This window comes from Cydia pomonella, chromosome 17, assembly GCF_033807575.1.
Source record: "Cydia pomonella isolate Wapato2018A chromosome 17, ilCydPomo1, whole genome shotgun sequence".
In the NCBI taxonomy this organism is placed as follows: Eukaryota; Metazoa; Arthropoda; class Insecta; order Lepidoptera; family Tortricidae; genus Cydia; species Cydia pomonella.
The window spans coordinates 7,659,346-7,683,688 of NC_084719.1; the positions used below are offsets into that span (position 1 = coordinate 7,659,346).

The window sequence follows — 24,343 nt, forward strand, 5'->3', positions numbered from 1 at the left end:
TGGCGCTTACCATTAGAACGAGATTTGCTTGTATCTTTATACGAATAACCTGTCAAAGTGTCCTTATGGCAAGCGACAAAGAGGGTCTTTTTACATGAATCGTTTAGAGCTTTATTTCCATGGCTATAACTTTATTGTTAGTTTTCGTGCTTTTATGTCTTAATTTTAATATTAGTTGCATGTTTCTTGTTTTTGTTCATGTAGTTTTAAGTAATTTTATAATAATTATAATTTAAACACAATGTAAAAATTGTTTTATAAATAAATAAATAAATAATAATAATATTGTCAACCCAGAAAACTGGTTATTTTTATGACAATATAGTGGTACGAGTATTAACAAGAGTACTGTACCTTGGTGTAAGAGTGCAGCAGTTTGCGAACGTATTCGTAGCTGTCGTACATGCGGAGACGCGCCGGTAGTTCTTTGAGCTCGTTCAGCATGGCTTCCAATTGTTGCCTAAACAACAAAACGTTCAAAATAAATACAAAAACTAATCAATAATATATTTTGTAGGTCAGAGGGAGAGAGTTCATCCTATTTGGCCTCCTAACTGCCTGCCTAGAGCACAAAATAATTGTTAACATAGTTATGCGATTGTTTTAATACATCAGGTCCTATCTAGTTTTACTATGTGTTATTAGACCACTGTAGTTTGTGGCTTAAGTTATTCAAAGCGTTGGCATTCTCATTATGTACTATTTTATATGGATTTAAAGTCTACAGTATTCCAAATTAAGCTGACGTCGTCGATGATTTTATTTCATTACATTATAGCAAATATCCAATTAGACAGACACCTTTGCAAATTAAATTAAATCATCTGTTTCTCTCTCTCTCTCTCTTCTAGGGTATTTAATTCTCAATTTCATTCAATTCCACTACATCAAGTGACAGATAAATAAATTTAACCTGAGTTTCCTAGGCTGCACCGACAGCCAGGGTTTCTCGCGGATGTCGTCGATCTGAGTCCAGATCTTGCTGAGCGAGGCCCACACGCCGCGCAGGTCCTGCAGCTCCTCCAGCGCCACGGTCATGCGCTCGTTGTTCACTGAGCTTCCTGTGAAACGAGTTCAAAATTAGAGTCTCAAAAAGTAGCCGCCATTTTGAACTTATTGTTCCGATTGCGCCTTAAGTCACTTTGAGTGAGGATCTAAGTACTTCCTGCTATTAGAATCTAAAATGCTTGCGATTTTTGAAGACATAGTCTATTATTATATGCACTTCAAAAACCTTTAAACGACTCCCGTGATTCAACAAAAATGCATAACAAAGTTCAATTTTCCTTGCCTACATAGCCTGGGGACTTGGAACGGCGTCGTCAGGGCTCGTCGAACCATCAGTGGTCATGCTTCCCACATTATTAAGTACATTTGTGGTTAATTTTACCTGTATCATGCAGCTCTAAAGCCTCCTTGGCCTTAGCCACGTTGTCCCTCTCATCCTTCAGCTTGGTGTACCGCGCCTCCATGGCCTGCAATCTCGCTAGAGCATCTTCAGGCCGAGTCGAGCCATCGGTGGGCTTGCTTCGCTCCCACTCGGTAAGGAACTCTAGAGTACGAGTCTCGACTGCTTTGTCTTCGGCTACGATCTTTTGTTGGAGAGATGCGACCTAATGATTGAATAAAATATGCTTAGGTACCAAACGTACGACAAAGCGACAGGCGATTTTAAAACTCACAAACAAGTAAGTATCAATCAAGCTTTTCGTTATTGGCGATATAATAGAAGTCTACATTAGACTAGACCTAATATAATTAACAGTTCTTTACAAAGCATTTGATGGATTGTATTGCTCTTTAGTCATAACAAAGTGAATTTAGCTTACTTGGGTCTGAATAGAAGAATCCTTCCTACGCATAATTTCATTGAACGCGCTCCATTCTCCTTCAATATTATCAACATGCAGCCATTGAGCTGGGAACTGGAATCTATAACAAATGTTACTCATTTTAGCTTAAACTTCGAACACTTCATATTATTATACAGTACCGTGGTATAAATTATAAACTGAAAAATAAGGGAAAGCGATAGAAAATGTCATTGGTCACATTCTGTCCCAGCTAGCGCTAGACACGAATGCTGAAGACGGCGGTTTGGACCCGACCTTGATTATTATTTCTTTTCTATGTGACACTTCTTTCAGTTTATAAGTTTTACTACTTAACCACCGACAATTTATTACTTTTAAAAATAAGATAAGAAGAAAATATACCTTTGACGCTCTAGAATCCGCTGAGCCTCTCTATATATGTCGACTTGCTTCTCCCAAGCAAGAACCTCCCTCTTAAGCTGTTGCACGTATGTAATCAGAGATACCGCATCACTGGTGGAAGCTGCCTCTGTAAAAAACATATTTTTTGGTTTTATTTAGAGAAAGATGTATTTAATTTACAATTACACAACGCAATTATATGCATACTTATGTATGTTAAAGTAATTTTGTAATTGTTTCTGACTATATCTTAACTTCAAATTCATACATTACTTTTTACATCACATGACGATCGTGCCAAGATATGAAGAATATGTCATACATCAACCACAAATAGGATTAGGGAGCAAAGTTCAATTGTGAAACTGTCCCAACGACAGGTGAGATTTCGTGTGTTCGCCTACCAAGTATCGAACTTTAAATATGGCAATTTTAAGTTATATGACACATTGTGTTATGTACCGTATATAATAAAACAGACTATAGACAATACACAACATCCTGTCACCAGAAACTCTTTCTCTAAAGCGCCCTCTCTAGAGAGCCGATAGTAGTCTCACGATTATCCGTGAAAGTGCACCAACTCACCGAGCAAAGCGCCGAACTTGCTGAGCATCTCTTTGTCGTACTCCCTCCTCCACAAGTCGATCGCTGCCACCAATTACTAAACATTTCCCTAGGGTGTGGTGAACAGTTTGTAATGTAGTCTCACCGATAGTCTGCTGCTCCAGCTGTGAGCGCGACTTAGCGAGCTGCCCGTGGAAGTGCACCATCTCGCCGCCGAGCAGCGCGCCAAACTTGCCGAGCACCTCCTTGTGCCACGCGTCGTACTTGAGCGCCACTTTGCTCTGCACGCGCGCGAAGTCGATCACTACGGGCCCGTACTCGCGCCGGGTGTCGGACGTGTCGAAGGTTGTGCGAGATTTCCTAAAAAAGGAGGTTAAAATATGAGGGAGAAACTTTTATACGACGATAGAATACTAACGTTTCCCATATTCCCATACCCACGAATGGAGTACGGGTGTTCGGGTGTTGTGCGGGTCCCAAACATGTTCTCTGGAGAGCTCCCTCTAATTCTCCAGAATCCGCTCAGAATCAGACTACAATGGGAGCTCTCGTACTGAGAAGTATACTTATTCAAACAGAAAATAATTTCTCAAATTAGTCTAGCTGTCTTTAAAAATTCTGGACAGAAATACAGAAATATCCAAAATCAGCATTTTCCAAACTATGGGTCGCGAGCGAAATTTGAGTGGGCCGGGAAACATAAGGCGATATGCCGACCGATCGGGTTAACAGCAGGTAGGCCGGTCTATTTCATGCTCCCTATTTAAGACAGCAAGAGGTGGGTCCCGAATTTGACAGTTTTTGTTAAGTGGGTCGGAGCTCGGTCAACTTTAGGACCCACTGATCCAGATGAAAATCCTTGTTGAAGTCAATAAAATATTTTGTAACAATTATAGCATAACATTATTTACACTTATCATTCAGGTAACTAAAAAGAACCCACTAAGATCAGTTACACAACTATAGCAATGATAGTAGTGAATGTGGTAATTATATATAGTGACTGAGTTTGTGACGCTATGGTGTTAGCTATTTAATCGAATAAAATAAAAAAATAAAATAGTAACCACAGACTTACTTAATATCGTTAAGGCACTTGATCCACAAGGTAATGTCCTCGCCAAGGCGGCCGTACAGCGTTTCTGGTTGCAAATCCCACAGGGCTTGATAACTGTAAAATAATGTAAGCTTGAAAATAAATTCTAAACGATAGTACTTTAACACTGACCAGTTGTTGTTGACTTTTAGCATTCAAGTTACTCAAATAATTCTTTCCGGTGCATGCGACACTAAACTCAAAATACACCACTCCTCAATTACTACCAATATTATAACAAACTATTCTCATAACGAATGAAACTCAAATGAACTTGTTACCAAGATGAACCGTTCTCGATTTGCACTTTCCTCAATATGGGCCAATTCCAAATAGACTGAAGGTCATAAAAACCGGTACACAAAAGGCTCTTTTCCCAAAATACCCTAAATTTGATATTCGGGAAAGTATCAGAACACCCGATTTTCATAAAGATTGATTCACAAAACGTCATGTTCCCAAAATACACCAAATTCACGATTGTCATACTTTATACGGGTACGTTGCCTTTTAGGGTTCCATATGAAATATGTATACATACTACTTAATATATTAATTACAATTTGCTGCAAAATAGTATCCAAAAATTGAGTGAAATTTAAAAAAAAAACGTTACCGGGCTCTTTAATTCGTATCGAATTCACGGCACTTGTGTTTAGGAAAGAGAGTTTTTCAGCGAAAACTATTTATGTTGAAAGTACTTGTAATGCGTTATTCCCTTGACAGTAGTATTTTTCTAAGATGTCAGTATTGCCTTATAGAACTATATAGGGCAATGCGGTCGACTACTACTGCTCAAAATTTTTCGAGGAAGGCGATTTCCTCTAAACATATACATTGAATCAATTTGTTCTCGTGACTAAAATTATACCTGTGCCCGTCATAAAGGAGAGCGGGCGCCCGTTTTGCTTCTCAATAAAAATAATTTCGGTGCTGGAACTCCTCTTGGTCATGGCGAACCTCAAGAAACAATAAATGATGACATCGATTCCTCTCCTAAAATATGACAATCAAGAATTTAGTGTATTTTGGGAAAAGACCGTTTTGTGAATCAATCATTATGGGAAACGGGTGTTCTGTGATTGAAATTTAGAGTATTTTGGGAAAAGAGCCTTCTGTGTATCGGTTTTTATGAGCTTCAGTCCATTTGGAATTGGCCCATATTGAGGAAAGTGCAAATCGAGAACGGTTCATTTTAGTAACAAGTTCATTTGAGTTTCATTCGTTATGAGAATAGTTTGTTATAATATTGGTAGTAATTGAGGAGTGGTGTACTTTGAGTTTAGTGTCGCATGCACCGGAAAGAAATAATTAAATCTAAGTTCAACAAGGTAATTGACAACATACCGCAGCCATTCGTCGACGTATTCGCGGACCTGCGATATCTTCTGTTCGATGGCGTCGTAGGCATTTTCGAGCGGAGCCGCCGCGCCCGGTAGCTTGGTGAGCAAGTTTCGGTACGTCGCAGTTTGGGCCCGAGCTACGCCGACTTGGTATCTATGGGAAAATAACCATTTGTATTATAATTCGTAAGAAATTATATTAAATCTGTTAACAGGAACCAAAAACGGAAACGTAAGTCGTTGAAAGCTCATAAACAAAATAGGATCAATATAGCACTAGTAGAAATACCGGGAAACCAGGTATCGCTGTAAACGAAAAGCGAGGGCTAGTAATTTGAAATAGGCAATCCCGATTTTTTTCTAAGAAACTGAGGATATTGACATTTATGAATAAAGACCTGGTGCTCTGCAGGCGGTGCTGGCTCGTGACGACGGCCTGCCACGCGAACATCTGCCGCATGAGCTGGAAGCGCGCCTCCTCCAGCGACGGGAACAGGTACATCTGCTGGTTCGTGATGCGGACCTCGTGCACCACACGCGCGATCTGGAAATCAAAATGTATTAGTACCAAGCAAGCCATATCAATCCTTATAATTTTATGAAGTTTTAGTAAACTATGTGCGGGAATAAGACTTCAGTTAAACTGTAAACCTCCCGCGTCGAATGATGGTCCCCATGACAGTTGCTTAAGTTTCTTTTGGATGGGCCCTGATTCAAAAAATATTTCAAAATAAATAAATAAATAAATGAGCTAAACTTCAAAAAAAATCTATAAATATTTTACGTGACACCTGATATAAAATTAACTATCATAGGGACTAAATGAAACTATTTTGGAACAAGTCGATAACTTTTAATATATCGGGAGTATCATTAATAACAAATAAAGATGTAGTAAATTTTTTTTTATTAAATCCTACATCTGGAGCATTGCCTTATACGCCTGCGAAACGTGGACACTGACACAAAGAGATAGAGAAAGATTGGAAAGCTTCGAAATGTGGTGTTGGCGGAGAATGGAAGGGATTAGTTGGACAGAGAAAATATCAGAGAAAATATGAGAGTTCTAGATAGGATTAAAAAGAAAATAAATATAATAAAGGCAATAGAAAATAGAAGAGGGGTACTAATTAGACATCTGCTACGACACGATCTGAGGGCCTACCGCGAACCACGTTCGACGTGTTGCCTCTCTGTCCCACTCGTAAATTGGTACGTAAGTGTGACAGGGAGGCAACACGTCGAACGTGGTTCGCGGTAGCCCCTCTGTTCCTTAAGGACATCATAGAAAGTAAAATAGAGGGAAAGAGAAAAAGAGGCCGACCGAGAAAAAATATTTCAACCAAATAAATTTGGGTTGAAATATAACCAAATAAAAAAAAAGGTTCAGGTCGTGTCATACCAGAAGGTTAAGGACTTGGCAGAGGACCGGACGAGTTGGAGATTGCTCCACCGTCAAAAGCACAGCTCTTAAATATGAAGAAGAACAAGGGACTATCATTCGCGGAGAAGGAGGAGAAGAAGGAGAAGCAAAATTACGCCGAATCCAACTACTTCTAGAGCTGGATATCTACCGAGCTGTATTCGGGAAAGGGTAAGCAATTCAAATTCGCTTTCAGTGTTATCCAATGCGCTCTAATCGTGATGGTGTGAATGAATATTCCAAACCACAAAAAATTCCAATCCACATTTTTATTGATCGGTGATATCTAACTTGTGTCCGCATCGCCCCATGGTCGTAGTTTATGATACCTTCACGTCTTGACATAGATTTTAACAACTTAGCAGGGAAATAGTGTGCATGGATAGGTCTAGCTCATTGCTCGTGCCCAGGAGCGCCGCTGTCCACGCTTCCACGCCGGCTTGCAGAAGCGCCGCTAGTCTCTTCTCGAACAGCTCTTATCCGGCTCTTCACCATGTCGTTTAATGATCGTAAAGGTAAAGGCAGGCCCAAGCTCAGATGGTTGGATGGCGTATACCAAGATATCAGGACCTCAGGAGTGAAAAGTTGGAGAAGGAAAGCCACGAATAGATCGGACTCGAGAGATTTGCTTGACCAGGCTACGGGCCACCCGCAGCTGTAATGCCTCACATGATGATGATGATGTTTAATGATCGTAGCATAGGTCCATCATGTATGCGCGTTATGGAATAGGCTTTGAGAAAGTATGGCGAATTGTTAATCATACCTGAGGCTCTCCGCCGGGTTTGTGCGTGGGCTCAGCGGGGGAATAAGTGTCCATGGACAGGTCCAGCTCGTTGCTCTTGCCGAGGAGGGCCGCCGTCCACGCTTCTACACCGGCTTGCAGGCGAGCCGCTAAGCTTTTCTCGACCTGTAATAGAATAATGGATTAATAGTATGTTATTTATACCGTCAATACCAGCTGTATACAGCTTAATTTCTTTGAACAGTTCTTGTGGAAGTGTCTTTAATTTTTTACGATATTTACGTTTGTTAGAAAGGCGTCCCTAACCACCACCAAACAAAAAAAAAATTAAACAAATTTCGGAAAAATCACTACCAATTTCAAGCGGTTAAAACGATTCTTATATATTTTTCCTCCTTATATTTTGGTATATGTCCGTAAAAAAGAGACTACTTCAGCGAACATCCATAGACATGCCAGACAGAATTACAGCTACTTACCTCCTCGTCCAAGCGCTGCACCCACAGATGTAAGTTGCTGTACTGCCGCAGCGACAAGTCGTCGATGGCGCGCTGCAGCCGGCCCAGGATCTCTGCCAGGCTCTGCGCGGAGTACGGGCACGTTTCTAGTGAACGTGCGTCTACAGAGATCTGTTCTTCAACCGCCAGGAGATCTTCCACCTACACAGTAATAAATAATTAATATTAATTCCTTTCAAAAAAAAATATAGTAAAATGTACTCTTAAGCTACAAATTAGGTAGCGAAGCGCATTGTTTAAAGTTAATCAATAATTCAAAAACACTGCAGGCTCTTTATCAGGAACAATGTTGCATTAAAATCACAAATGGACTGAAATTTTATATCTATTTTTAAAATAGCTTGACTGTCGTTCGTTTCAAATTGCTTAGCCAGTAAAACCTTACAAATGTACAAAAATGCCTATTACTGGCTGGTTCAACAAACCTTCTCCTGGAACAGCAGCACGACCTCGCTGAGCTTCTGCACGTAGGGGTCCAGCTTGTAGGACTCCCACACGAGCGCCATGCCCTCCGACACCTGGTTCAGCACGTCGCGGCGCAGCCCGGCCACCAGGGGGATTATCGACGCTTTGTCGCGGATCTGTTTACGATGAGAAAAACTTAGTTTTGACGCCTCTGAGAAGAATGCCACTTTGTCAATGATCAATAAGCCGCTACTTAAGTCCAACAGACGTGATATCGAGTCTGCAAAGAGACTCAAAACTCGAATCTAAGTTTGAAACCAAGGGGTTACGTCGTCTTTATCGACAATTGACAAAATAGACGCATAACATTTTTTTCTAATAACGTTTACAATTCAGCAATTTTCGTTTGCTCAAATATTGTCCGTAATACGAAAAGGGATGCAAATATTCTATTATTTAATGTTATCACATACGAGTGCAACATAATACATTATACTTCTGCAGAAAGCAACCGAAAGTTCTTATATCGAGGTGACTTAAAGAGTAGGATTAGCAGCTTAAATTAATAAGTTACTACATTGGTTACTTTCTGCCAACTAGTAGAAAAGCTAAGTCAAATTTAACCTAGTTTATCAAATCCAAATTTAGTCCCGTTTTCTGTCCGATTGATAAACTCTACCGAGTTATTTGACGTCATATTTAATCAACTTGAATCATCCTACATGCAGCACCGATCAGTTGTATACAATCCTTGATGTGACATATGCATATCATGCTACATAAAATACTTATGTACACAAGCGGGGCATACGCCGCACAGTGCCGTTTGTGCGGAAAAATAAACATAAGCAAGCAAAAAAGGATTGTCATTTATTACTAGTGTTGTAAAAAAGCCGACCCAGAAGGCATTTGAATCCTTACAAAGTTACACATCTTGAAGGCATAGACTCTCTAAACTACCAAGATTCGATATGAGAAATCGATGTCTATACTAGAGGCGTTTTAAGGCATTTTACAGGTGGAAGCGACGACACTATATAGTTGTCAAAAGACTATATTGAGCGTCTGCTCCAATGCGTTACAGAAATGGGCCCAAAAACCTCGGAGCACGTGTGCAGATGTTATAGCATTTGTTGGTATAAAACGCCTAAATGATGTAAGCAAAAACGCATATATTTATGAAGAAGCGGCGGTAATACATGCAGCTATCGCAGGCCAATACATAATAACAACTACCTTCGTATGATTCCTATTATTTAGCTGCACACAAAAAAAATGCATTCGTGTTAGTGACGTCACACAAGAATTTTGATGATTTTTGAAATGTATACTCTAGCCTATATGTTAGACTTTGTGTTTGTTTGTGCCAATCGGTTAGTGTATTAAAATCTATTTGTGCTGAAACTCTGTGTCTTTATGTTATGTTTTAAAATTGTGATTTATATATATAACAGTAATGTTAAAGAATTTACCTTCTCTAGGGTGCGCTCATAAGTACGCACGCTCTCGATGAGGGATATAGCGAATGGGTACAGTTGATTCGCTTGGTGAGCCTTATTTACGATAGCTAAAGGCACTCTGAAACAACACAAATTTTATATTGAGTGAAAAGTATAGAAGTTTTCATTATAGATACCATTTATAAGAATATATTGATTTTCGCGATTAGCAAAAAACAGGTATTACAATATTAGCTAAAACTATAAGTACAAGTTTTTTATTGTGGCGACTCCAAACTCAATGAAGCCGCGATCATACATTAAATCATATAGACACCACAGTTACGTTGGTATATATGGGGGCACGGTAGTGCTCCAGGCAAGACGAGCCAAGCGAAGCGCTAATTATGCGATATAAAAAGCGAAGGCCAAGCCTCATATTTTGATTAAAGTTTAGAGTTTGTAAAGTTAGGGCTTGTATAGTTAAGGTGTGTAGAGTTAGAAGCTTGGCTCTATACGAGACCTGATAACTGTTTAACAGTGCAAGCCATAAATGGTCTCGTCTTGGCAACATTTTACATGATAATGTTTTTGATAGAATGTTATATTACAGCTCAATCGAAAGAAAAATATTGCAAGGTATGACTTATTTGAATTTAAATAAAATATACTACGGCGAAAACTTTTCAATAGCAAACTTCGATTTTATATGGCAAATATGACCACCCCATAACAATGATTTTAAACTTCATTTCAAAATGATAGTTAAATTTTCCACAATTTCTGATACTCACCTGAAGGGTTAAATGTTTATATTCTCCTTGAAAACTTTTATAAAACCTTACGAAAATGTGACTTTAATGATATCTTTGACAGGATTCGAAGGATCAACAATACCTGAAGCCCAGATTCTTCAAGTTGCGCACTTCCTTGTACAGCGTGATGATCTCGGGCAGGAAGTTGACCTTGAGTTTGAGGATGGTGCCGGTCTTGCTGGAGCGCGCGCGCACGGACTCGATCGCGAAGATGCGCCCGGACACGCCGAGGTTGCGTTGTTGGACCTGCGATGTACTTGGTTGTATAACGAGCCGCTTTTCGAGAACTAATACAAGTTGAGGATAAAATGGATCATTCGAGATAGACACTCTTGTTTTGTGCTTTATTAACCATTCATAAACGGGCAGGCAGACACTTGTAAGGCAAAATATACCTATATCTAAATCTTTTCTGTTACTTAGATAAAAGGTAAGGGCAAAATAAGTTTTCTGCCAACAAACTGTTTTACAGTTTGGCAGATAGTGGTAAATGTGAATGTAACACTTACTTTATGAATAAATAATAATAAAAAAAACCCTTGGTCATATTCTGAGAGGTCAATGTGTCAGGTCATATTTAACAACTTAACTTACAGGACCAATCCAAAAATAATTGGCTGCCCGTATCGATATCTGAGCCTCATCCCAGCCAAAGTGTATAAAAAATGCATTTTTTTTCAATATGACTTAGTCACCTCGCACAATGCGTAAGGTTTTTTATACCACGTCAGTGGCAAACAAGCATACGGCCCGCGTGATGTCACCGTAACCTATGGACGCCTGCAACTGCAGTGGCCGTTTTAAAGAGTTAAAACCTGTACACACTTTTTTTTTTAAAACCCCATACTGTAGCCCATATAGCGTGTAGGCCCACGGGAAAACCTCGAAAAACAGCCGAATTAAAGGTTATTTTATGGTATTTATATGGTAAGTAAATTCTCTACAGATCGGAAACAATCTACAGCCGCTTACCGTCATAATTTTCTTACCTTACGAGCCCAATCGTCGAAGACTTCTTGGGTGTCCAATTTAAGGCGGAAGCTGTCACCGTCAGCTTTCAATTTTTGCCCTTCAATGTGGTTCTCCCATCCCTTACCTTTGTAAAATAGGAAAAAAAAATATCTGCATCAATAAAATATTTGCCTGTATAACTCTATGACTTCATGTAGTAGCTGCTTTTTGTCTGACATGATTAAACTAGAATAAACACCGTAAGATGTAATAATGATATCTTAGGATAAACAACATTTTTAAAGTTTGAGCATTATCTCTCGTAATTATTCGACGTAATCGAAGATAACGAAAAACGCCGTAAAAAATCTGAAGGTGAAGGAAATTCTGAAGCGTCCGTGGTAGCTTTAACTTACCCAAAACATCTTCGACTCTCTTCAAGTAAGCGGTGAGCTGGTGATCGATCTGCTTGGCCCAGATGATGGACCCGGCCACCGGGGGCAAGTCACGTACCAGAGAGAGGCGGCTGCACTTCGATTGAGGATATTGCACCTGATCACAATGACCGTAATTAAAGAATAAGCCTAAAATTATGGAGGAAAAATAGGTTAACGGCCAGCAGGAGAACAATAGTCACTTTTGGCACCGCTTGGTAGCAAAATACGGATGATTTATCGTATAAAATTTAAATATTCAACTCCTCTAGTCCCAGCTCTTCCAAATGCAAAAATCTTTAACAGCTAGGCGTTTTCGTTTTTTTTTTTTTATCTATGAAATAGCGTGTGTGATATCGCCACGGTAAGAGGCAAGGGTTACTTGTCTGCATATTACGACGATGGGAATTGAGTGTCGCTTATGTCTACTAGTTTTAGTCGGTTTACGGTACTAGTTGTATGGCAATCCGGGCTTTTTGGAGATTATTATAAAACTTTTTAACAAAAAATAAAACTGACTTCAAATATTACCAAAAGTGCCATACATGTACCTATAATATTTGAAGAGTTCCCTCGATTTCTCCAAGATCCCATCATCAGATCTCGACTTGGTGCCAGCGGGACCATCTCGGCGTTATACCCGTTCGATTAAAAATAAAAAAAATTGAAAATCGGTTCACGATTCTCGGAGATATCGAGTAACATACATACAAAAAAAAATATTCAGTCGAATTGAGAACCTCCTCCTTTTTTGAAGTCGGTTAAAAAGGAGCTCATAACAACAGTCTGGTGTAAAATTTCAGTAGAATACCTATTTGTCCGTGTAATATACCTTAAATTTCTCGTGCAAAGCCTCGATATCATCCTTCACTCTTTGTATGAGCTGGGTCTGGTATTCCCTTATAGCCCCTCGGATATGAGGACGAACGAAGAGAGCGTTGAATCGGGAGAAGATGCGGAACATTTCGTTTGCATTCTTGGCTGTTCCGAGTTGGTCGCGGAGATGAGCCGTGATACGGGTCTCGACGCGATCTAAAGAAAATACAGGCTATATAAGTAATGATATAAAATTGCAAGTTTAACAGTCCAGACGCGGTTTATTTATTTAGTATAAATTTTATTTTGACACTTGGAGAGACTTTACACCTCCAAATTTTATTAGTATTAGTACTCTGACATTGGGGACCTTTTACATGTCCAGATTTAATGTGTTTTTAACCATAGAGACTATACATCTCTATTGTAGTATTATAATGTAATGTTAACCCAGGTATTGGCTGTTGTATTTATAAATGTTGTTATGTATTTTTCATGTCACTATATGATGTTAGTATAAATGTTGTATTGACTTGTAAAAGAGCCTTTGAGGCCTATTTGCAGAATAAATTTTTGAATTTTGAATTTTGCAACAAGTTAAGCAATTAAAACAGGTTACTTTCTTTAGGAAAGTTCATCCCAACCAATATTTGTTACTTCTCTAAGTTTATACTTACAATGAACGAATGCGCTCTTCATTCGTAGCGCTTCCTTATTTGTTTTTAAGACCTTTTCCAGACTGTGACATTTATGTAGTAGCAATACAATTATTGAAATACGTTGAAACTGTTAGGCAGTCAAACATGCAATATAAAATCTCTACAAAACACGCAGTGTGTAAATGATCTAAAGGTGAATGAGGGATTCTAATCTGACATAAAACAGTCCGGTGACACTAGAATAGTACATTACGATACAAGTGCGAAAAATAGGAAATTCGAAACGAGTGGCGATAAATTAAAACACGACCGAAGGGAGTGTTTTAAATCGACACGAGTTGCGAATTACCTATTCGCACATGTATCGTACAACGTTTTACAGTACATATGGCCCTTTAAATGTTCGACACAGTAACGTAATATGCTACTTCTCGCACTAGTGCTATAAAGTAGCCCCATATGTACTGTAATAATTATTTGTATTTGTCAAGTAAGTGGACCACACGATTGTTAAGGTCTTCAAATTAGGTTACCATCTGCTCCTTAAAAATCGGAGTCACACTTAACATGACTTCCAAACACAAGCAAAGAAGTCCACATTAAGTACACGAGGTAAACAATCAATTCGATATTTCAATAATTTAAACAACGTACCGATCCTGTCTTCATATCGCCTCACAGCCGCTTCCCAAGCGTCGCAGCCCTCCCTGGAGATGTCGAGACAGTCCACCTCCTTGACGTTCTCATAGGCCAGGTTGACCTCGGCGATGGCGTTGGCGTCGGCCGCGTCCATGGGCAGCGCCAGCGGCGGCGCCGGCTCGCCCGCCGCCGGCTCCGCCGCCACGTTGGCGCGCGGCCGCAGCACCTGCACGATACCATCTTTATTTATTTATTTCAACTTTATTGCACAATCAAAATAAATACATTTTTTTATACCACGACGGTGGCAATCAAGCATACTGATGGTAAGCCGTCGCCGCAGCCTATGGAAGCCCGCAACTTCAGAGGTTACATGCGCGTTGCCGACCTTTTAGAAACCTGTACACTCATTTTTTGACGAACTACATACTGTAAACCTTCGGGAAAACCTCGGAAGCTCATTCCACAGCCGGAGCGTCCGTGGGGGGACATTCCTCTTAAGCCGCACAGTACGCGATCATTTAGGTTCTAGAATATGAGCAACGGCTGACTTTATGCCTTAAGGCATTCTCTACCAGCCAACCATAGGGCAAAACAGATATTCTCGAATGTAGGTGCAGTGATAAAAATAATTCAGAAAACATAACAACTATAAGCAATTTTCGTAGCATTTTAGGAATTCATTCCCTAGATTACAATCTTCAAATGAGCATATTGAATCGGTCAGACAGCTCCCGCATCTAGTCCAACATAACGCGAAAGTAATATTATAAATGCAATGAACAATAATGTGGCAAAAGTAGCGTTAGACCAAGATTATCTGCAACAATTTTGACAGCACAGACTGTGAAAGTGTTATTTATACGTAATAATTTCATAGAAGTCAGGCGTTTAAATTAACACTTGCGCAGTCTGAGCTATCAAAATCGCTGCAGACTTATCTTGGTCTAACTCTAGCGACTTTCGTTGTTTGTATGCTTAAATCTATAAACATACTTAGATGAGAGCAGAGATGCCATAGAGGAGCGTACAATTCCAGCAATAATTTATCTCTACATTACTAAAGTAATTGTTTGTGCATAAAAGCTATTCCAGAATGGCGACTACATGTGACATGTAGTCGCCAACCACGCCAACGACGCCAAAGACGACTCCGCTTCAACGACGTGCTCAAGTTCGCATGAAATCATAGGTAGCAGTGCGAGGTAGACGACAACATCTTGCCTTACTCGTCTAGCAGCACTCACCCTGAGCATAACGGTCCGCAGCTGCTCGTGGTGGCGGCGGAAGCGGCGCATGTGCTCCATGCGCGCCTGCAGCCGCTTGTGCGAGGGAGACACCCGCCATACCATCTTCAGGTGTTCGTCTCGCTTCTTCTTTACGATGTCACTGTTGGCAAGGGTTTAACAATTAGGAGAAAAAGCGAAACCTTATTCAACTTCCTTCTATTTTAAAATCCAGGATACAAATAAAGTGGAAACTAAGACCAGTTAGCGCTGGAAGGTAAGTAGTTTTCATAACAGTCGACAATGTTTAATATACTTGTCTCTTAGCTTCTATAGGGAGCGCGCATGAACTGTAGGAGGCAGCACAGGAGCTGTCAGATTATTGGCGCGAGGCGTAAATGTAATGTTCATTGTTCCGATATAGCCCACAAGATGGCAGAACCTACTATGCACAAGAAAACACGTGACGTATGTACATGTTTATGGTTCCGATTCAGGCCACAAGATGGCAGACCCTCCAACGCGCACGGTCCCTATCGTTAGCAATTGGCAGTTTTTTGGGTTCCGTACCCAAAAGGTAAAAAGGGACCCTATTGCTATGCCTCCGCTGTCCGTCTGTCACCAGGCCGCAGGCAGGGGATGTCTCATGAACCGTGAGAGTTGAAATTTTCACAGATGATGTATTTTGTGCTGCCGCTATAACAACAAATACTAAAAAGTACGGAACCTTCGGTGGGCGAGTTCGACTCGCATTTGTCTGATTTTCTAATCATACACTGAAATTACGTGGATTAGGAGGCAGCACTGAAATTACGTGGATTAGGAGGCAGCACTGAAGCATCAAATCAATTACATTCAATCAGCATAAAAATCTCATTTTTGGGGCTGTTATCATAATTTTCTCGATAGAACGAGTTCGGTTTTCCTAAAGTAATATTAACAACGCAACTTACCGCAGCAGACCCTGCAGCTTCTCATACTCGTCGTCCCAGCACGAGAACACCTCGAAGCACTGCGTCATGACTCGCTCGAAGTCCTCAAAAGGAATATGCATGAGGCGCCGCGTGCCGAGTACCTGTGACAGAAAATTGTGTTAAGAGTGGAAAAATAATTCTTTGGAGACTTCATATTTACGACTGTCGAATACGGAGGCACCTGATAGTTTTGACTGGGCGACCTGTACGTTGTTTTGTTCCTTTTTAGTTGTATAGGTTAATTAGTAAATACTAACACTGGTTATTAGGTACGTAGCTTAGATAAACTAACAAATCTATGGATTGTAAAGATAAAAGATAAATGATAATTTAATTTAATTCAATATTTCAATCCACGTGCAATTGTGCACGCATCAGTGAACAGCAATGCTCTGTTGTAAAGAATCGGGTTTTATAGTTTGGCGCTCGAACACTTTGAGAGCGCTAATAGTCCGAGACTAAAATGGTGCCTTTCTCCCTAGTTAAACACTACTGTTTTATCTCGAATAGGAGGGAAGTAAAATATATGTGCATTTAAAAAAATATGGCTAAGTATAAACTTCAGTAGTATTTGTTGAGGGTTCTTTAAATTAACAATTTAATTAAAAAATATCGTTATTTATGGGATGGGAAATTAATTATCAAAATGGAAATTGTACAACAAATCCATTTAAAACCAAAACTTTAACTGCTTATCATAATAAAAATTATATACGCGTTCTTAGAAAGTACAGTCATCATTTTCTGCACACTTTTCAGGACAACAACGACCCACTTTCAGAGCGAAAAATTAAAACCTGCCGATAAGGCCGCGGGCTGGACGTACGCGGCGCGCGAACCACCGGACGCGCCGCCCGGTTTCGAGCGGCGTGATCAAAATGTATAGACTTGAATGAACCTGTTTTGGACGACAGCGGCGGCGGCAGCCGCGCGCGTCCAGTCCTGAGGGCCAACCGCGAACCACGTTCGACCTGTTGCCTCCCTGTCACGCTTACGTACGAATTTACAAGTGCGGCCGAGAAGCAACACATCGAATGTGGTTCGCGGTAGGCCCTCTGCTGCTTGCTTCAAACTTTTATTAACGTGTGCAATTTAGTATTCTATTTATCTACTACTATTTAACGCGCAAATTATGATTAAGAGTGACCGAACTGATGAAGCTAGTGGCGTTTAAACCCTTACCAGGGTTTATTAGACGTGATGATAATTAACATTTGTTTCAGATTTTTTTGATCCCATATTTAGTTAGGTTGCTTTGGAGAGAAGATTCTCACCTTCAGGAGTTGTTGACCGAGATCTCGAGAAATAGCTTCTACAAGCCTCAAGCCGCGCTGGATGGGGTACTTCGTGGAGCGGATCTTGCGGAGATGCGAAAAGATCTGCTGCACAGCCAATCTGCAAGTTATGATGATATTTAGTCTGGTTTTTTGACAAATGGACAGCCTTTTAAGGCCTGCAGTTAGCAGCACTCTTAACTTATTTTCTTAACTAATTTTCCTTATACAAGGTGTAACAAAAATAGTGGCGATCCGCTTAAGCACACATGTATTCGGTATCGTGTGTTGATTGGAGAAAAATTGTTGGGCTTTGCATGGAGGATTGGCCGACTTGGACGACCTGCCCCATTGAAAAAAAAAATGTATTCGCGGTTTCCCGTTATTTTTGTTAAATACTGTAGGTTTATCAGCAAACAATCTATTTCTCTACTCTACAGATTTTCAAATGGCGAAATGTTTTAATTACTTTATATAACCGTCCTGTGGGTCGTTTGCTATCAGATATTCAACGTTTTTGAAATAAACATTACATTTGTAGCGCTACCATACCTGATCCTCTCCAACTCAGTGGCGCTGAGCAGGTCGTTAATAGGGAAGTCCTTCATGAGGGGGTTGTAGTCGGAGACGGTGGCCAGCGCCTGCTTGAGCCCGGTGTCGGTGTCGAACGACACGGTGGCGTGGAAGCGCTTGCCGTATTTCAAAATCTCCAAGGTTAGAGCCACCTACAAGATTAATTGATTAAGTATATCGAAAAATTAGGAAAGTTGTGTTAAAACAATCACGTCGGTGGCAAACAAGCAAGGCCCGCCTGGGGGTAAGCGGTCACCGCAGCCTATAGACGCCTGCAATTCCAGGGGTGTTTAAAGAGATACTATTGAAAAGCCACTGTGTAACGAAAAGTAACTCATAAGACCCAATCTATACTCTGTATCTTTGGGTATTTCAATAAAAGTAAACAAAATCTACCCTCAAATGGCTCCTTAAGCCAGTTAAGGGTAGATGAAAACATAACGTGATCAAATAATGTAGGTTAAAGTCAGGTCGTTCAGTGACGAATCCAGCTGGTCTTGTATTTGGTTGGTTAACCAATAAATATTATAAGTACCCGAAAATGTGCAAATTGTTTGTTTACTTTTATTTAAATATCTAAATATACAGAGTATATAAGTGGAAAGGAACCAAAGTCCTAATAGTAAATTCTGTTTTAAATTTTGTGGTTGACCTTGTGGGCATTACGAGTAAAACTACATTTTGTCCCAAAAAGGACAATTGGCCATACGAGGTTAGTCTAACACTATCAATCAATTCTAAAATTCGTCTCACTGACACAATAATCCATAGTGTCGAATTAGGACACATAAATAAATAACAAAACAGTATCTCATAAATAAATAAATAAACAATTTTAACATCTGTTCCGTCATGAAATATGAAAATATATAGTCAACTTCAAACACAAGTAAGCAAAAAAAAAATCATTTTAACGAATTAACTTTCTTTAAATTATAATCTTACCTCGATGCTTTCTCTTTTCTCCTGAATGCGATGGAGAGCTCTCTCCAGGTTCAGCCAGAATGAGATCTCCTGCAGCGCAGTCCCGTTGGAAGGATCGCGATCCAACTTGGTGACCTGTACACAGATAACCAGAAATCAGGGCCAGAATTATGTAAGTTAAAATAATAGACTGCATGATATGACCATCATGCAGTCTAAAAAGCATGACCTAGAAAAGCAGATTATCTTGGGTCAAATGGATGGCAAGTGTGCGCAAGGAAGAGCACTCAAAAAGTCTGATGCTGTCAAAAGGGTGGTTGGCGGCAACATGCAGTGCGTGTCCCATATGGGTTATGACCGCACAATATGGAGACGGAGCATACATGGTCGCGATCCTCAGTAATGAGAAACCGAGGAAGAAGTTAAAATAAAATAAAGAAATGCAAGCTATCAAAGAAAAATAATTGCCTACCTTTTGTATTTCCTTAATCCAGCGATTAACGCCGTTCTGGAGTTGATTAAGGAAAGTGGAGTCTTCCACTTTATCACCAAAATCAGCCACGCGTGGTTTTCGACCTTCGTCGGCAGCCCTGAAATAACACAATTTATTGAGGTCCTACTTTACAAGGATGAAGAAGGCTTTTAATATAATCCATTACATCTATTTGATAGTTACAGTCGCCATCAGATATATCTGAGCAGCCAAGGTGTTCACAAATATCTGAACACGCCTCTATTATCAAGGCACTATCGTGCGTGTTAAGATATTTTTGAGCACCCGCGGCCGCTCCGATATATCTGATGGCGATTGTACCTTTGCGCCAAAAGCGTTTCTTTAGGTGAAGCAAATAACGCAACCACACCTTTTGCATGGATATCACAGGGCGGACGGTTTACTCGTGAAAATGAATCAAGGAGTTGGACTGCTATGGAGTCATGCCAAAGGCACAGTGTAAAAAGTATCAGTGGGCCGACGCCTTTAATGTTTGCGTAAATGCCGACACCGCTCAAGGTCACCGTACCTACCTAGGGTTGTCACAGACTTACACAACTACCCAATAGAGGAGGGTAATGTTTTTCGGTTTCATGTATGTATGTATACTAATTTTACAAATGGCGTCCATTTTGGAAATAAAGAAGAGACCTCACTTTTTTGAAAAAGTCGTCATGGGTGTTGTTTTCTGGGTTTTTGGGGGTGTAGATTTGAAAAATGGCATCTATTTTGAAAATAAAAATGGCGGACGTCACTTTTTGAAATGGGTGTCGATGTTTGTAGAAGTGATGTCAACCATCTTTAATTAATTCTAAAATGGACTCTATTTTTGAAATCTGCACCCCAAAGATGGACGTCATTTTTCGTAATGGGAACCCCGAGGAACCTCGGATATGACACCCTTATCGATTTTTAAGAAAAAATCATGTCCGCCATCTTGGATTTAAAAATGGATGTCATTTTTGTAATCTTATTTTTGAGAGTCCTCGGGGTGCCCGAGGACAAATAAGCTATAAAACATGTCCTCCATTTTGAATTTTAAAATTGATATCATAATGATATATTTTTGTTTACACTGAAACAAATAATTACCACATGTCGTATGCACCATTTTAATTGTGCACAAATTGATTGATAATTACAATACAAGACACGGGTCTGCCCTCAAAATCATATCCCTAAATACTAACAATGGCGCGTATGAAACTCAGGGACCGCCCCAACCGCCACCCGCCCCGCACGGTTGCCCTGTCTAGACGCCTTCGTCAACCGACTGTATTATTTCTTAGACTGTGCCAAAGGTGTTGCTAAAGGTGTGGCAAGAACTTAAAAAGGTCCTATGTAACCTGACGTGCATTAGGTCAGTAACAACGTCATTAGTAATTATCAATATAAACCTCCTTCCTCTTTCAGGTGTACGCGTCCCCCTCAAATCTTTTTTATAATGGGTCCCTCATTTCTTCCCAGGTCGGCGCGCAGCAGGGAGACCCGCTTGGCCCTCTAGTCTTCAGTCTCGCCATTCATAAGGCGATCTCAGTGCTTCAATCCCCGTTAAACATTTGGTACCTAGATGATGGTACCCTCGGGGGTAGGCCTGAGGTGGTGGAGCAGGATCTGATCACTCTGCTTCCGCGCTTTCGAGAACTGGGACTAGTGGTAAACTCTAATAAGTGCAAATATTTTCCTTGCGGCTAGGGATTGCAATCCGGTCCGGCGGATCCGGTAATCCGGCCGGATCCGGCACTTTTCAGGAGCTACCGGATCCGGTAAAAATCACCGGATCCGGACCGGATCCGGTAAAATAAAAAGACGCCTAAATACAGCACGCGCTGTGCGTTTTAGATGAGGAAAAAGCGACGGATGAGAGGTATAAAGTTGAATAGAACAAATAACTAATGAAGAAGTTTAAATATAGTGAGATAAAAATATATTTATTATGACGATAACTGGGAACAGGAGAGAATTTCTTCTTCTTTCATGTTGGTGGCATGATATGACGATTACATAAATACTGTAATAGAAGGAAAAATTAAGGGATGGAGATGCCATGGAAAGCATTTGTAATTTATGCTAGAAAGAAGGTTCATGTTATGTCATAATGTGATAGCAGATTAAAACTAAACAAATGAACAGGATTAAGTCGGCGGTACTTAACCGACTTGAGTTGAGCATATCATATATATGTATATTGATAATCTTTAGTTTACTCCGATTATATATATATATATATATGATAAAATATAGATTCTTTTCTATTCAAATTTAAGAGAGAATCTTTTGTCTTCACAATTTTATCCAATTTTATGCAATTTCCTTCATCTTCGTACGTACGTGCTACTCTACGCCTAGCCAATTCTTTACTTGATCCACGTAACTTTTCTTAGGGAGTTTTCGTTTCCGCAATGGTTTTAATCCTACACTCTATTATTTTTGCACGAGATCGCCGTGTCGTGTTTCGTTCCCTATAATTTGCCCTTCTATCCCTAAACAACATTTTTTTAAATCATATATTCTACTACTTTCTCGCACAAAAAAATGAGAGCAAGATAATATTGTAGCGCATTTAATCAATCAATCATTTATTATTTCGTCATCAAAGGTGTACAATACATTTAGTACAGGTGATAGGGTGTTTTATATGTAGCTACTATGATGTACCTTTCCGGCGTACGACATTTAATATCATTTGGGTTAAAAGTAAAATATATATCTTCTTTTGTTACTAGAATGGATGTCAACGTTACAAAGAACAGTTACCAAAACTTGTCCTTTCAAGGAGTTCCATTTCCCACCCCACATCCCATCATCAGGCTTTGGAAACTACTCAAATTCATAATTATAATCGAAAATTTGAGTACTTGTAAATGGTTAAATATAATAATAAACCGATTTCACATTTTGTTTTTAAAGTGATATTGACATTGTAACACTTTTTACTACTAAGTTCTATTTTATTTTTAAGAAGTTATTTGTTAACTTCAAATTATAGATTTAGAAATACGTATTACGCAAAAAAAATAGAAAAATATGTCACTTAATTAACTATAATATCCCTATACCAATCCGGATCCGGTCCGGCCGGATCCGGCCGGATCATGGCCAAAATCCGGCCGGATCCGGCCGGATTGAAAATCAATCCGGTTTGCAATCCCTACTTGCGGCCCCGATTCTCAGCTTTCTTCACCTTCATTTTGTGATTTTCTCCCCGGGCTTAGGGTACTGTCTGCTCAGACTTTTTATCTTCTTGGCTCGCCCATTTTTCCTGATGCCATTCCGGAGGCATTTGAGGTGCGAAGGCAGCTTCTGCTGACTGCCAGGGAAAGGTTAAAGCACATTTCTGCGCACGTTTCTCTTTTGTTGTTGCGGGTCTGTTTTGCCGTTCTCAAATTAATGTACTTTTTGCGCACCGTACCAACTTGGCTTTACCCCGCGCATATTGACTCCTTTGACGGCGTGTTAAAGGAGTCTGTGGAATTATTGCTGAATGTCTCCCTTAATTCAAATCAATGGGATCTGGCCTCACTTCCCGTTCGGACCGGTGGTCTGGGAGTTCGGCGCGCGCGGGATGTGAGCCTGCCGGCCTTCTTGGCATCGGCGGCTGGGGTTGGCGGCCTTGTCACTCAAATTTTATCTTCGAATGGTGACGAGGTAGCCATACCTTATGCTGCGGATGCTTGGACGGTATGGTCGGCTCTCATTCCGGGTACGCCCGTGCCAGACAGACTGGACCGCCAGCGCTCATGGGATGATATAGGGGTGAAGCGTGCGTTCGATGGCTTGATGGAGAATGCGACGGGAGTGGATATGGCGAGGCTCAACGCCGTGTCGAGGCCAGAGTCTGGGGCTTGGCTTCAGGCGCTTCCTTCTCCGCATTTAGGTACCCTCCTTGATAATGACTCGATGCGGGTGGCTGTGGCTCTTCGCCTGGGCTGTGAGGTGTGTGAACCTCATGTATGCATCTGCGGCTCTATGGTGGAGAGGGACGATCATCACGCCTTAAGTTGTTGTCGGTGTGCAGGAAGGTACCCACGCCACCACGCCTTAAATGATATCATCCGGAGGGCGTTGGTCTCGGCAAATGTACCTTGTGTGCTGGAGCCGCCGGGTCTTAGTAGGTCTGATGGGAAGAGGCCAGACGGGTTGACCTTGGTCCCGTGGGAGAGGGGCAGATGTCTGCTGTGGGACGCTACGTGCGTTAATACTTTTGCTGCTTCTCATATTAACCAAACCATGCGTTTGGCGGGAGCAGCAGCTGAGCTGGCGTCGGTTCGAAAGCGGGAGAAGTACGCAGCGCTGGTGAGCTACATATTTGTCCCTCTTGCCGTAGAAACCACGGGCTGTTGGTGTGATGAGGCCAAGACATTTATTGGTGAAGTGGGCAGACGCATGCGGGAGTGTGGTCATGACCCTCGCTCCGGGTCGTTTTTGATGCAGAGGTTGTCCATCGCCGTTCAACGTGGCAACGCAGCGAGCGTGATGGGCTCCTTTGCATCTAGAGGGGCGCGGGGCGAGTTGTGCGGATAGTTTTTGTGTGTCGGTTAGATTTAGGATTTAGTTCAGTTTAGATTAAGATTTTTGTGTTTGTATAACTTTGTATTTTTCGTACTTTATTTATATGTTGTATTTAATTTCATAGTCATAATATAAACAAATAAATTTTAGCAAAATAAGTAACAGGAAATATATATATCTTAAAATATAAACCTTATATCAGAATAGGTGATGCAATAGATACAGAACATTGTTGAATCTATTCAACAATAAAATCATTTCTATTGAATAGTTTTTAAGTAAAATCATATTTAATGTCTGG

At 40.5% G+C, this 24,343-nt stretch overlaps 1 protein-coding gene across 2 annotated transcripts in view; it reads right to left on the reverse strand.

Moving 5' to 3' along the window:
- Nucleotides 1–24,343, reverse strand: part of LOC133526935 (dynein heavy chain, cytoplasmic) — an 83,724-nt gene that overhangs the window by 56,266 nt on the left and 3,115 nt on the right. Inside the window, exons 5-29 of one of the 2 annotated variants that reach the window (XM_061863794.1) lie at nt 19,510–19,627; nt 19,059–19,172; nt 18,093–18,265; nt 17,541–17,661; nt 16,246–16,367; nt 15,314–15,455; nt 14,082–14,292; nt 12,785–12,984; nt 11,935–12,070; nt 11,557–11,663; nt 10,650–10,813; nt 9,786–9,891; nt 9,550–9,573; nt 8,334–8,489; nt 7,870–8,049; nt 7,412–7,555; nt 5,621–5,766; nt 5,227–5,376; nt 3,862–3,954; nt 2,929–3,143; nt 2,217–2,343; nt 1,830–1,932; nt 1,391–1,613; nt 914–1,061; nt 355–460 (exon numbers count right to left, since the gene is read on the reverse strand). In XM_061863794.1, coding sequence (XP_061719778.1) covers nt 355–460; nt 914–1,061; nt 1,391–1,613; nt 1,830–1,932; nt 2,217–2,343; nt 2,929–3,143; nt 3,862–3,954; nt 5,227–5,376; nt 5,621–5,766; nt 7,412–7,555; nt 7,870–8,049; nt 8,334–8,489; nt 9,550–9,573; nt 9,786–9,891; nt 10,650–10,813; nt 11,557–11,663; nt 11,935–12,070; nt 12,785–12,984; nt 14,082–14,292; nt 15,314–15,455; nt 16,246–16,367; nt 17,541–17,661; nt 18,093–18,265; nt 19,059–19,172; nt 19,510–19,627 — 3,529 coding nt within the window. The remainder of the gene's footprint in view (nt 1–354; nt 461–913; nt 1,062–1,390; nt 1,614–1,829; nt 1,933–2,216; nt 2,344–2,928; nt 3,144–3,861; nt 3,955–5,226; nt 5,377–5,620; nt 5,767–7,411; nt 7,556–7,869; nt 8,050–8,333; nt 8,490–9,549; nt 9,574–9,785; nt 9,892–10,649; nt 10,814–11,556; nt 11,664–11,934; nt 12,071–12,784; nt 12,985–14,081; nt 14,293–15,313; nt 15,456–16,245; nt 16,368–17,540; nt 17,662–18,092; nt 18,266–19,058; nt 19,173–19,509; nt 19,628–24,343) is intronic. The other variant, XM_061863795.1, reaches the window with a different exon arrangement.